The 12434-nt window shown below is 32.5% G+C and overlaps 2 protein-coding genes across 2 annotated transcripts in view; both read right to left on the minus strand.

Annotated features, from left to right (window-relative positions):
* The window catches only part of LOC144842138 (uncharacterized), a 59601-nt gene that overhangs the window by 20617 nt on the left and 26550 nt on the right, over positions 1-12434 (minus strand). The window contains exons 3-9 of the mRNA XM_078698519.1: positions 7678-7782; positions 3266-3367; positions 2462-2551; positions 1920-2012; positions 1563-1664; positions 1015-1102; positions 641-797 (exon numbers count right to left, since the gene is read on the minus strand). Of these exons, the coding sequence (XP_078554645.1) occupies positions 641-797; positions 1015-1054 (197 nt within the window). The 5' untranslated portion in view covers positions 1055-1102; positions 1563-1664; positions 1920-2012; ... (1 more) ...; positions 3266-3367; positions 7678-7782. The remainder of the gene's footprint in view (positions 1-640; positions 798-1014; positions 1103-1562; positions 1665-1919; positions 2013-2461; positions 2552-3265; positions 3368-7677; positions 7783-12434) is intronic.
* LOC144843289 (uncharacterized) lies at positions 8990-9460 on the minus strand. Its single transcript, XM_078700084.1, has one exon. It carries the CDS (start codon positions 9458-9460, stop codon positions 8990-8992), a length of 471 nt encoding a protein of 156 aa, XP_078556210.1.

Here is a 12434-nt window from a genome sequence, read left to right on the forward strand (position 1 = left end):
ATACTACGAACAAAATGTTATACGGTACACAGGGTCAATTATAAATTGTAAATGTTAGCATATTTGTAATAGTAATATTAATAGTAATATTAATAGTAATAATAATATTGATATTGATATTGAAATTGAAATTGATATTAATATTGATATAAGTATAGATTTTTTTTGCTAAGCAAGTTTGATAAATTTTGATGCGCGATGACGCTCAACATTTTCGTTTTTTTGTTGCTTATATGTTTACACTTGTATGTATAGTGTATTTTATTTATATGTGATGACGAGTGATTATGGAGATATGATTGATAATTAATATGATTTCACAAAATGGCGTATAAATGACGTCACGGATGATGATTACACTGAAAAGCTTATTAGGAATAAATTAAATTATTTGAAAGTTATTGTGAATTTTTTTAATAGTTTACAGAGAAAAATAAAGAAGAAGAATACATATGTTATACAATAACAATAGGTGATAATTGTATTCTAAATGATCCCCTAATTAGCACCTCAGTCCTATATGTTATGGGAATTATTGAAGGTACAACAAAATTACCATCCAAATTGTATTATAAATTATCATGTATATTTATAAAAATTATACTGTAGTATGTTTTATTCGTTGTTCTTATTATAGTACCTTTCTCCAAGCATGGCCTTCACACAGCTAGTTTTGCCAGCACCTTCTTTCCCAAGAAACATACATCTTGAATTTACAACTGCAATCTCACCATTTTCAAGTTCATTTTGAAATTCTCTTATGGCACGTTCACCTCTAGCTAATATTTCTACTGGAACTAAATTGCAAATGAAATAAGTGTACTGTGAGATATACAACAAAAATATACACATAAACACATTTTACACTTGAATTAAAGTCATAGTTTTTTTTTATATAATATTAACGTTGATAGCATCGAATTATCGTCACAATCATAAGAATTATTTAATACAAAGTTGAATGTGTTTCATTAGTAAATGTGAAAAGTATAATATTCAGATGACAAAACTTACTGTCAAGTAACTTTAATACATATTGATAATCTTCTGTCATTTTCAATGTCTTATTATTCTTTAAAACAGATGATGGTGTTTGTCCTCGCTTTAAAAAAATGTATGTAAAACACATTTAATATGATTATAAGACATGTATTTGTTGATATTTAATTATATTAATTATAATCCGAATCTGACGTAAAAGTAGGAGAATATAACCATAGCTTAGAACACCAAATTGCTGTTGATAATTCCGCAAAGAAGAATGACTGACTTGAAGTCATATAGTGTCACAATTTCAACGAGGATGACGTGCTTACGATTAGTACGTCCTCGGACCGACTGATATATTTTCTCATTTGTTAATTTACATGTAGTGTTTACATATAATATCTAATTTATTTGGCTATGCCTATCTTATCAAGGTTTAATGTTTATTCTATTTTCAGTGTAATATTGGGTTTGATTATACGGGAGCAGATTTAAATTCATTTGTAATACGAGTATTAATAACGTATTGAATTTAATTCATTGTACAATGTAATTATACATTCTAATGACGGTACCTCGGTTTCTGCTGTGAGTGATGCGCCTTCAGCTATGAGAATGTTCACAACTTTGGAATTACAAAATCTTTGTAAGTGTGTATGTAGAGGTGTTTCACCACTCTGTAAAGCAGAAAGCTGATTATAGCTATGGAATTTTTTGTAATAAATTGCCGTAAAATGGCTGGCCTCAACAACGTTATAGAAACTAAGGTATGGATGTGCAAAAAGTAAATTTATAATATTAATATTATATAAGGCCTATATTATTTGCTTTATTTTACATTACTTTGTTATTAACTAGCTGATTTGAATGTATTCTGACGAACAAAAGTGTTGAAAGTATTAATTTTATCGTCTTTATCAATCTTACAGTACCTTGTTTGTTGCTGTGACTGACGCACCTTCAGCTATGAGATATCTCACTGTATCTAAATCATCATTGTTTACATGTAGTGGTGTGTCTCCATTCTGGAAAGAAGAGAGTTGACTTTTGCCATTATTTTGTAATAAATGGTCGTCAAGTTACATGTCTCAATAACGTTATATAGCAAAACATTTGGTATGGATGTACAAAAACCAATTAAAAAGAATATTATTATATTAGGCCTAAATATTTGTTTTATTCTACATTCATGTTTTACTCTACCTAGCTGCTTTTAAATAAACGTGGAAAGGTGTAGCAATCAACACAATGTTGAAAGTACTAAATTTAGCATCTTTTTTAATAAAATAAATGAAACCTATGGTGTAGACATATTGTAGATTTTATCTACATTTGATAATAATACATTTCACAATAAAAAAAAACACAACGGGGTTGTTTATACAGGGGGTTATTTAAAATAACTTGTAGGATAAGATTAATAACTTAATTGATTTCCATCATTGTAAAATGTAATGTACATTATTGACGGTACCTTGTTTGTTGCTGTGACCGATGCGCCTTGAGTTATAAGACTTCTCACTACACTGAAATTATTGCGTATATGTAGCGGTGTGTCTCCATTCTGGAATGCAGAAAGTTAATTAGACTATTTTGACATTTTTTTTTTGTAATAAACAGTCATCAAATTACATGTCTCAATAACGTTATAGCAAAACTGCGGGTATGAATGTGCAAAGGCCCTCGTTACCCTAAAATAAGACATCCCTCTAGGAAAATGATGAGTAAAGACGATGATGAGTGAAGACGATGATGAGTATACAAAACAAAAAAATAATGTTGCCAAGCAGAGAGCCGAACCCACAACCCCTGGAGCCATAGCCTCATCACTACACCACGAGCCATCCACCTCGTCGCTCGAATCGGGTTTTATTTTGTACATGAATGAACAAAACATATGTAAGCATTTTAACTGACCAATCAGATCTGAGTTGACATCGTTCATGTATTGTAATTAGTGGGAATCAGGCAGTTGTGACCCAAAAAGGTAAGTGAAAATAGTTCAAATAATACAAACAAGTCTCTTAGTGGAGATGCGGCACACTCTCGGGTATTCACAATGTTGTGCAACATGCACCCGGCTGTGTCTCCACTAACGCACCCTGGCTTTATTTGTATAAGATATATCGAAGCTAAAGCTTGCCATGAAAAACACAACGAGTCTAAAGGGTTTATTCATATTGGGGCTGATTGAAAACAACTTGTAGGATACTTATACGATTAATAACGTTATTGATTTTAAATAGTTGTAAAATGCAATGTGCAATAATGACAGTACCTCGGTTATTGCTGTGACTGATGCGCCTTGATCGATAAGTTTGTTCACAACAGCTGAATCGCCACAAGCAATTAAGTGTAAATTTAGCGGCGTGTCTCCACTCTGGAAAGAAGACATATAATATATGGTATGTTAATGGTTTGTTTATACGTGAGCTGATTTAAAATAACCTGTAGGATACATTACGATTATTATCGTTATCGATTAAGGTATATAACTTTGCTTTTTTCTACATAAGTGTGTTACTAACTAGACGATTTTAATTTACTATGACAAACAAACGTGTAGTTTGAACACATATTTAAAGTATTCATTTTATCGTATTTTTCAATTTCAATTTAATTTATTTCAACAATATAATAACATCCATACAAGATAAAAAATACAATGAAGTAACCATGTGGGGGAGGGTCATATAAGTCAGAAAGACTTTGAGTTTGACTCACCCCAAGATATAACATTAAATTTCAATCTAAATCACCCTCATTCTGGTAAGCAGAAAGTTGATTAGAATGCCATTTTTTTGTAATAAACTTTTTCTAATAAATTGAAACGTTATAATCAACACTGATGGTATGGATGTGTAAAAATCAATTAGGCCTAAATATTATTATTTGTTTTATTAGATGATCACCAAAATATCATAATATTTTTCAAATAATCTATATATAAATTAACGTAAGGGCAAAATTTGGTAAATCGCGCGTTTCTTCTAGAATTTTTACTCGATATATAAAGTTGGCTCATAGTCCGTTCGGCACTGATTTTAACCACCTAATGTATAATTAGTTATGTTAGATAATTGTGTAATAATTAAGTTAAGTTAGATAATTAGTTATTAACGAATAAAACAAATTGAGGTTCAACGATTTGTAATATACACTATCTCATGGATGTCGATTCTGAAAAATACCCGCACACAATAATACGAGGATGTTTTTAATAGCTGAAAATTGGTTAAACAGCTCGAGTGCAGCATCATAATGTTGAAGACAAGCCGATTTTCTTTAAAAAATACTATTTTGTTAGATTTAATATACTTAAGAAGTAGGTAAATTTATGGGCTCTTGGGGAATAAACATAAAACTTTAAATAATTTACTTTACAATAAATACATAAACCATTGTTGTCCCCATTTGAAGCGCAAATGTCTTATTGTGAGAGTGTGGGGTACTGTTTAACACATAATTATACAAATAAATCTTTTTTACTGACATTTGCTTCTCAACGTTATACAAAAAATATAAACGCTGTAGTGGTGTATCGTTACATGTACTTTACTATTTCAGTGACAGTTTCATGTTTTACTATGTTATAGTGGTATAACATCGGATCTGTGTGAATTTTGCACTCAACATCAATCTTGCAACGGAGATGGTCATGGGCTATATAAACAGTTCGTAAACCAAATATTTACTGAATTATGACTTATTAAATAATAACAAAAATTACCTCTGAATCAAAAGGCTATCAAATGTAGAGAGATGAGTGGATATGTTAGGTACAATTTTTAATTAAAGATTAAATTAATTTAAGAAAAGCCATGTGGTCGTGGATTACATTAATTAACTTCCATTTGTAATAATAAACATTTATAGGATGATTTGTAGGCTTATTGTTATATCTTTCTAAAATTTGAAGTGTATTCCCTACTTTTATTATTTGTCTTTCTTGTGTGTGAGGACACCTGCATTTTTATAATGGGAATAACTTTCAGCGAATTATTCGTTTAAGGTGATCATTACTATAACCTTATGCTACGTTTTTGGCATAAGCCTATTGTAGCCATGAACGTCCCTACATAATTCTACGTTGTAACTGAGGTTTTGAACGTAAGTATTTTTCATTTCTCTACTAATTCACCGAATAATTACCATCTTACCGGTACATAATCGTAATTATAAATACTGTACATCTACCTTTTGTCGCTTAACATAATTTGTTTACTTTGGATTTTCTAATTTTTAATTAAAACGTATGTAAAATTCAATTTAATTTAATAAATGAAACATTGTTTTAATTGTATTTGTAGTGCTTACATTGTAGTTTACATGAGGGATACTGTACCTGTGTATCATCAAATTCGGGATTATCAACGTTGGACCACCTATACTTGTTTAATTGATTAAAGTCTGCTAATTTCCGGTTTATTGATCATTATAGTAACTTTATTGTTATAAAACGTTACGCCTTATCATTTTGTCCCTACTGTAGGCCTATATCTATAGCTTACCGTATTGTTAGTTTTCGATTTTTTTCCTATCCAATCCAAGTAAACGTTTGTAATGCAATTCATTATCTTCCGAAATTGTCATCTTAATGTTTTTTTTTATAACGAATAGAATATGATGTGGGTCCCGTGATTGCACCTATGTTACACTGTATATACAGTACATTGTACAGTATAGTGTATATATTCTATATGACATATAATAGGCACAAATCAGGACTATAAACATATATAATATATGCATCAGGTCATAGGATGGCATAAATCAACATGTTGCCGTCATATTTAACGTATGTGCATGATTTTAAAAATTGAATGTCAGTAAAATTATAAAAATGATCACCTATAATTCGTTATACATTATTTGTTATTAACTAGCTGATTTTAAACATAAGTGTAGTTTGAACGGAAATATATATAAAATAATTGCAAAAATCAATTATAATAGTAGATAGGCCTAAATATTTGTTTTATTCTACATTCATGTTTTACTAACTACTGGTTTTAGATAAACTAAGACATCAAATGTGTAATGATGAACACATATTTAAAGTATTAATTTTTTTTGTCTTTTTCAATATAAAGCTACTGTACGTTCACATCAAGCCCGGATCCGGGCCGGCGGCCAGAGAAACATTTAGTCCGCGTTACGTTTTTAAATCAGTGCATTCACAGTATTCAGTGGGGATTCTTAGCTTCAAACAAAGAAATTGTGTGTTTACCTTTTTTTCTATCCCATCTAGATTGATTTGGAATGTTTTTCGAAAATTGATTAGAACATTGGCCAAAACACAACCAGCTTGGGAAGAGTGACGGTTTATAACATTTTGTTCAGGGCTGCTTTAGTTGGTGGTATGTTTTCATATGATCGCTGATTTTTTAGAGAAAGAATGATTATAGTCCCAAACATAAGAAATGATCCCCTCAGAATTTTGATTCAAGACTGTGAAAGGGCAGCACGGGATTGCAATTAACTTGGTCCAGATTGAATATTTCATATGTTGTGTATATGGCGCTAGATTTAACATTTTCACAAACAAGCAACATACCATTAACTGGAAGGCAGGTTTATTATTTTCCCAGTATAATTTTAAATTAGGATACAAGCAGTAAAAACAGAGTGATTTCCCTCTTATTCTTTTCACATTATTGCTGTAGTGGTGATGTTTAAACATCAATCCTAAATGTCAATGCGGTAAAATGTCATATATATTGTAGATCCAGATTTATTATTTTTAAATAACTCTTATAGTATTTAGTTAAATGCATATGTTTCTATTAAACATGAATGTCATTTGTCATTATTTTCGTGTTTCTGGGATGTACGGTTTACGAGTTCTGAGATATCGGACATTATATAAGGTCAAATTGTAAATGGCCTCAAATCCTAAAAGTTGCAAATTTTCGATACGAGTTGCCATACAAATTGTTATGCTACTAACCAAATTTAAAGTGTTTTAGTCCAAGGAGCCCATTACACATGAATCTAATCATATTAGGCTAGTCTATAATAAAGACAAATAAATCACTTATCTTTAGATATAACTTGCTACAATATTCGTTTCAAAATAATCGCAAACATTTGTGGCATTCCCATCCTGTGTGTGTGTTTCTTCTTTCGTTTTTTCTTTCTATTCTCTTTTTTTTCGTACATAAGTTGAGGAAAGATTCTTTTTGAAAGATAACCGAACTAATTCCTAACAATATAACTAAACATAACTCTCTTAAATAGTAAGAAAAAAGAAGTTGCTCGATTCGAACCCCATACATCCACATACAAAGTCCATAGTCCAATCCATTCGACTCCACAGACGACTGGACGGGAAACGTTTGCATTAACATTAATTGTAGTAAGGTCAATTCTTATGTCACACCTTATGTATATGACTAATATGAATATGCATGTTTATTTTGTGAGGTTTGTGTACGAAAAGAAATATCGATCAAGAAAAGGAAGGTCATATTACTAATGATTGGTCAGAGCGAAAAATACGTATGATTTTTGTTTAAATGGCTCTCAGATCCATTGCTCCGAATCCGTGCACCGGATCAAACCCGTACGGAATCCGATATTCGTTAGTGTGAGCGCTTCTATTCTTTAACACTAAACTTATTTTTAACGATTTTTTCTCTGGCCACCGGACCGGAATCTGGGCTTCCTGTGAACGTAGCTTGACGGTACCTTGTTTATTGCTGTGACTGATGCGCCATGACTTAATAGAATGCTTACTATCTCAAAATCAACTTCGCTTTTCCTTAAGTGTTCATGTAGCGGTGTGTCTCCATTCTGGAAAGCAGAAAGTTGATTAGAATTATGTCATTTTTTGTAAAAAAATTGTCAAGTTGTAACTTTATATCAACATTGAGGGTATGGATGTGCAAAAACTAATTATAATATTATATATTAGGCCTAAATATTAGATTAAAAAAACCAGTATATCAAACTTTTATGTACATAAAAATAGACATAAACATAATTACTTGAAAAATCTCCTAAGATATTGTTGTTTTGCTCTAGAAAAGATGTCATACACCAAAATGCTAATTATTAACTCTAAATACATGCAAATATTTCTCAATCATCATAACTGCTATATCTTCAGTGAATGTTATGTTTGTATTGATTTTTTTTTATTTATTTGATGAAACAGGAACCATCTGTATAAAGAAAATCACAAAGAAGAAGAACCTTAACGATGTTTGTCTTAGCTTTAAGTCTCGTCTGGTTGTACAGCTTGCCAGTGGACCTACGCTGCAATAAAAATCCTTCCATAAGATTGGGTTTAAAGGTCTTTGGAGGACGACTGCAAAGTAAATCACAGTAAATTCGTTCTATATCTTGACAACCAGTGGTCATAGAGGTTTGATTTTGGTCTTAATTTGTTCAGAATATGCACATTTCTATGTACTATAATGAAAAGTTTTCGTTCAAAATGGCCGGAAATGCCACTTTTTGACCTTTGACCTTGTTTTTACATAAGGGTCATATCTCGGTAACCAGTGGTCATAAAGATTTTATTTTTGTCATAAATTGTTCAAAATATCCATATTTATATAAGCTTTAATGAAACATATTTTTGAAATTTGGCAGGAAATATCACTTTTGACCTTTGACATTATTGCATGACGATTTTCACAATAATTTAGACTGTTTTTGTATTCGCTCTATATCTTGACAACCAGTGGTCATATAGGTTTGATTTTGGTCTTATATTGTTCAGAATATGCACTTTCCTATGTACTATAATAAAACATTTTCATACAAAATGGCCAGAAATACAACTTTTGACCTTTGACCTTGTTTTCACCTGAGGGTCATATCTCGGTAACCCTTGGTTATAAAGAATTTATTTTTATCTTAAATTGTTAAAATCATACATGTTCCTATCCACTCTAATGAATATTTATTTCAAGAAATGGTCATAAATTTTAGTATTGTCACATTTAATCCTTGACCTCAATTTTAATATAAAGTTTGCGGTACACCACGTATATTAGTTCTGAAAAGAACTGTTGAGTAACATAGGAGCTGCATAAGATAATGCACGGTGACCATATGAGATGGTCTTCACTTTAGCAGGAACAAGATGATTCTGAGAATTGGAACGAAGATTGCGAAATAATGATTGTGGAGTGAGAACATTGTCGATGTACCTCGGTGCAAGGGCATGAAGAGATTTATATGTGAGTAGCAATATCTTGAAGTTGACGCGCTCCTTTACCGGAAGCCAGTGCAGTTCATGCAAGATAGGTGTTATGTGGTCTCTATGCTTAGTTTGACACACGTATAGACGAGCAGCACTATTTTGTATCATCTGTAACTTCCTAAGCAGAGTCTTGGGCAGTGCGACATGAATACTGTTACAGTAGTCCAGACGTGATGATATAAAGGCATGCATAAGTCGTGTAGTTGTTTCCCTATCCAGAAACCTACGAATTTGACCAATCTTCCTAATCCCAACCATAGCAGAATGACATGTTAGCATCCATCCGCAAGTGGGAATCCATGTAAACCCCAAGATTTCGAACTTTTGGGGATGGTTTAAGTTCTATACAGAAGATGGTTGCAATGGCAGAGATTTTCGGAATCGTGATGTAATATGAATAAGCTCTGTCTTCTGTATGTTAAGTTGCAGATGATTGAATGACCATGTGTGTATGTCTTTCAAACATGCAGAGATTTTAGACATTGTATTATGAAGATTACAGGGTGAAAAATCCAAATACAGCTGCTGTGTATCGTCAGCATAGAGCATGCAGTTTAGACCATGTGCATTTATTAATGATTCTAGTGGAGTGGTGTATAAGATAAAAAAAAGGAGTCCAATAACGGATCCTTGAGGAACGCCGCATGACAAACTGAGTGATGATGAAATGGAACGCACTTTAATGGCATATGTGCGAGAAACTAAATACGACTCAATCCAAGTGAGGACCTTGCCAGAGATATCATACATTGATTTGAGACGATGAAGTAGAAGAGAATGGTTGACAGTATCAAAAGCAGCAGAATTCCAATAGAACTAAAAGAACTTCGTGACCAGTATCAATGGCCCTAATCAAATCATTGTGCACACGGACTAGTGCTGTTTCAGTACTGTGGTTGGCCCTGTATGCACTATTCCAGCAGTTTCCGATAAGTTTATTTTCTGCAAGGTAATTCTGAAGCTGTATGCTTGCAATTCTTTCAAGCACCTTGGAAAGAAAGGAAATGTTTAAGATCGGCCGGTAGTTAGCAAGTATATTGTGATCCAGCTTAGGTTTTTTAATTATATGAGTGATGGTGGCGTGCTTTAAGTGTGATGGCAATTTACCTGTTGAAAATGAGGTTTTTATAATGGATGTTATACACATTATGAGCTCATTTATGTGGGTTTTCAGCAAGGATGTAGGAAGAGGATCAAGGTCACATGATCGTGTGCGAGATGCCATGATTATTTCCAATATGTTCTCTGATGTTAAAACATCCCAGTTTTCCAGACTTGAAGTAGCTGGTGATTGCACTGCAGGTTCCGGAGGTAAATCGACACTTGAACTGACAAAGATATGGTCGTTGACCTTCTGAATTTTATCTCTAAAAAAATCAGCAAACTCTTCAGTGAGGGCATCTGGTTCAGCATATGAAGGCAAAACCATCACCTGGATCTGTAAGTTCGTTGACGAGATGAAAAAGGTTACGCTGATCGCATTTCTGAAAACGAGTAGTGTGATACTGTTTCTTTGCTTCAGTAAGGTGTAATGAGTAGTCACGACAGGAACGATGATAAGACTGTTTATCAGTACTGCTATTTGACTTCTTCCACTTTCTCTCTGCAATACACTTTAGACGTTTCTCACTCCGAAGTTGGTCGTTGTACCATGGGGCATGGGGACGTAAAGTGATTTTACGGTCAACCACAGGCGCATGTTTGTCAAGAAGATTTCCAAGAAGAGAATTGTATTGTTGGACTAGGGTGTTTAGGCAGTCAGAAGGATTGAGTAACAGTGATGATGAACGAATATCATCACAGAACTCAACGTGATTGATTTCCTTAAGCTTGCGCTGCTGTCTGTGCACAACAATAGAAGGTTGACGACTCAGGTTGACCAAAGCAGTTAAAGCCATATGATAGCAGTCGAGAGCCGATACAAAATTACTGGAGAGTGCTTACATAGGAAAGTGCATATTTTAAACAATATAAGACCAAAATCAAACCTCTATGACCACTGGTTGTCAAGATATAGAACGAATATAAAAATAGTATAAATTATTGTGAAAATCGTCGTGTAATAATGTCAAAGGTCAAAAGTGATATTTCCCGCCAAATTTCAAAAATATGTTTCATTAAAGCTTATATAAATATGGATATTCTGAAAAAAAATAGACAAAAATAGAATCTTTGTGACCAAGGGTTACCGAGATATGACCCTCAGGTGAAAACAAGGTCAAAGGTCAAAAGTTGTATTTCTGGCCATTTTGTATGAAAATGTTTTATTATAGTACATAGGAAAGTGCATATTCTGAACAATATAAGACCAAAATCAAACATATATGACCACTGGTTGTCAAGATATAGAGCGAATACAAAAACAGTCTAAATTATTGTGAAAATCGTCATGCAATAATGTCAAAGGTCAAAAGTGATATTTCCTGCCAAATTTCAAAAATATGTTTCATTAAAGCTTATATAAATCTGGATATTCTGAACAATTTATGACAAAACTAAAATCTTTATGACCAGGGGTTACCGAGATATGACCCTTATGTAAAAACAAGGTCAAAGGTCAAAAGTGGCATTTCCGGCCATTTTGAACGAAAACTTTTCATTATAGTACATAGAAATGTGCATATTCTGAACAATTTAAGACCAAAATCAGACCTCTATGATCACTCTTTGTCAAGTACCGTCTATATTTGGGATTTTGATAAATCCAAGATGGCCACCAAAATGGCCCCCAAAAAACCCCATGGGACAATATTTCGTCTTGGGAACATCAAAAAATGTTAATTATATATATTAAGGATTACAAAAATGTACATTAAAAAAATACATCATGGGGGTGCACGGTAACCCCTCCTTCCTACCCTACTATATCCATAGTGGTCAACGATTTAAAAACAAAACATTCATATTTTTGATATGTTGGTATTCTGCCATTATTATGTGAAATTTTCAAGATTGTGCATGATTATCGGAATTAAAAAAAAAATTTAATTTTATTTATTTATTCTATTTTATGTCTTTAGGCAATGTGGCCAAGGATTACCAATAGTGGTCTGCAAGCTTTTTTGGTATTTGTTTTTGTAATAGTTGACGTAACATGCACCTTTGGCCTCGCAGAAACAATTATTAATCCATGAATTTATAGATTCGTGAAACATCGCTAATATTTTATTACATATTCTAAACAATGTAGGCAAATAGCTGGACTTATATTTCTTACGATTTTTTCGTTGTA

The sequence above is a fragment of the Antedon bifida genome, chromosome 5 (assembly GCF_963402885.1).
Source record: "Antedon bifida chromosome 5, ecAntBifi1.1, whole genome shotgun sequence".
NCBI classification, from domain to species: domain Eukaryota; kingdom Metazoa; phylum Echinodermata; class Crinoidea; order Comatulida; family Antedonidae; genus Antedon; species Antedon bifida.

Excerpts from the sequence above, each read along its gene's own strand:
- LOC144843289 (XM_078700084.1), bottom strand. The coding sequence starts at position 9,460 with ATGGTTGGGATTAGGAAGATTGGTCAAATTCGTAGGTTTCTGGATAGG.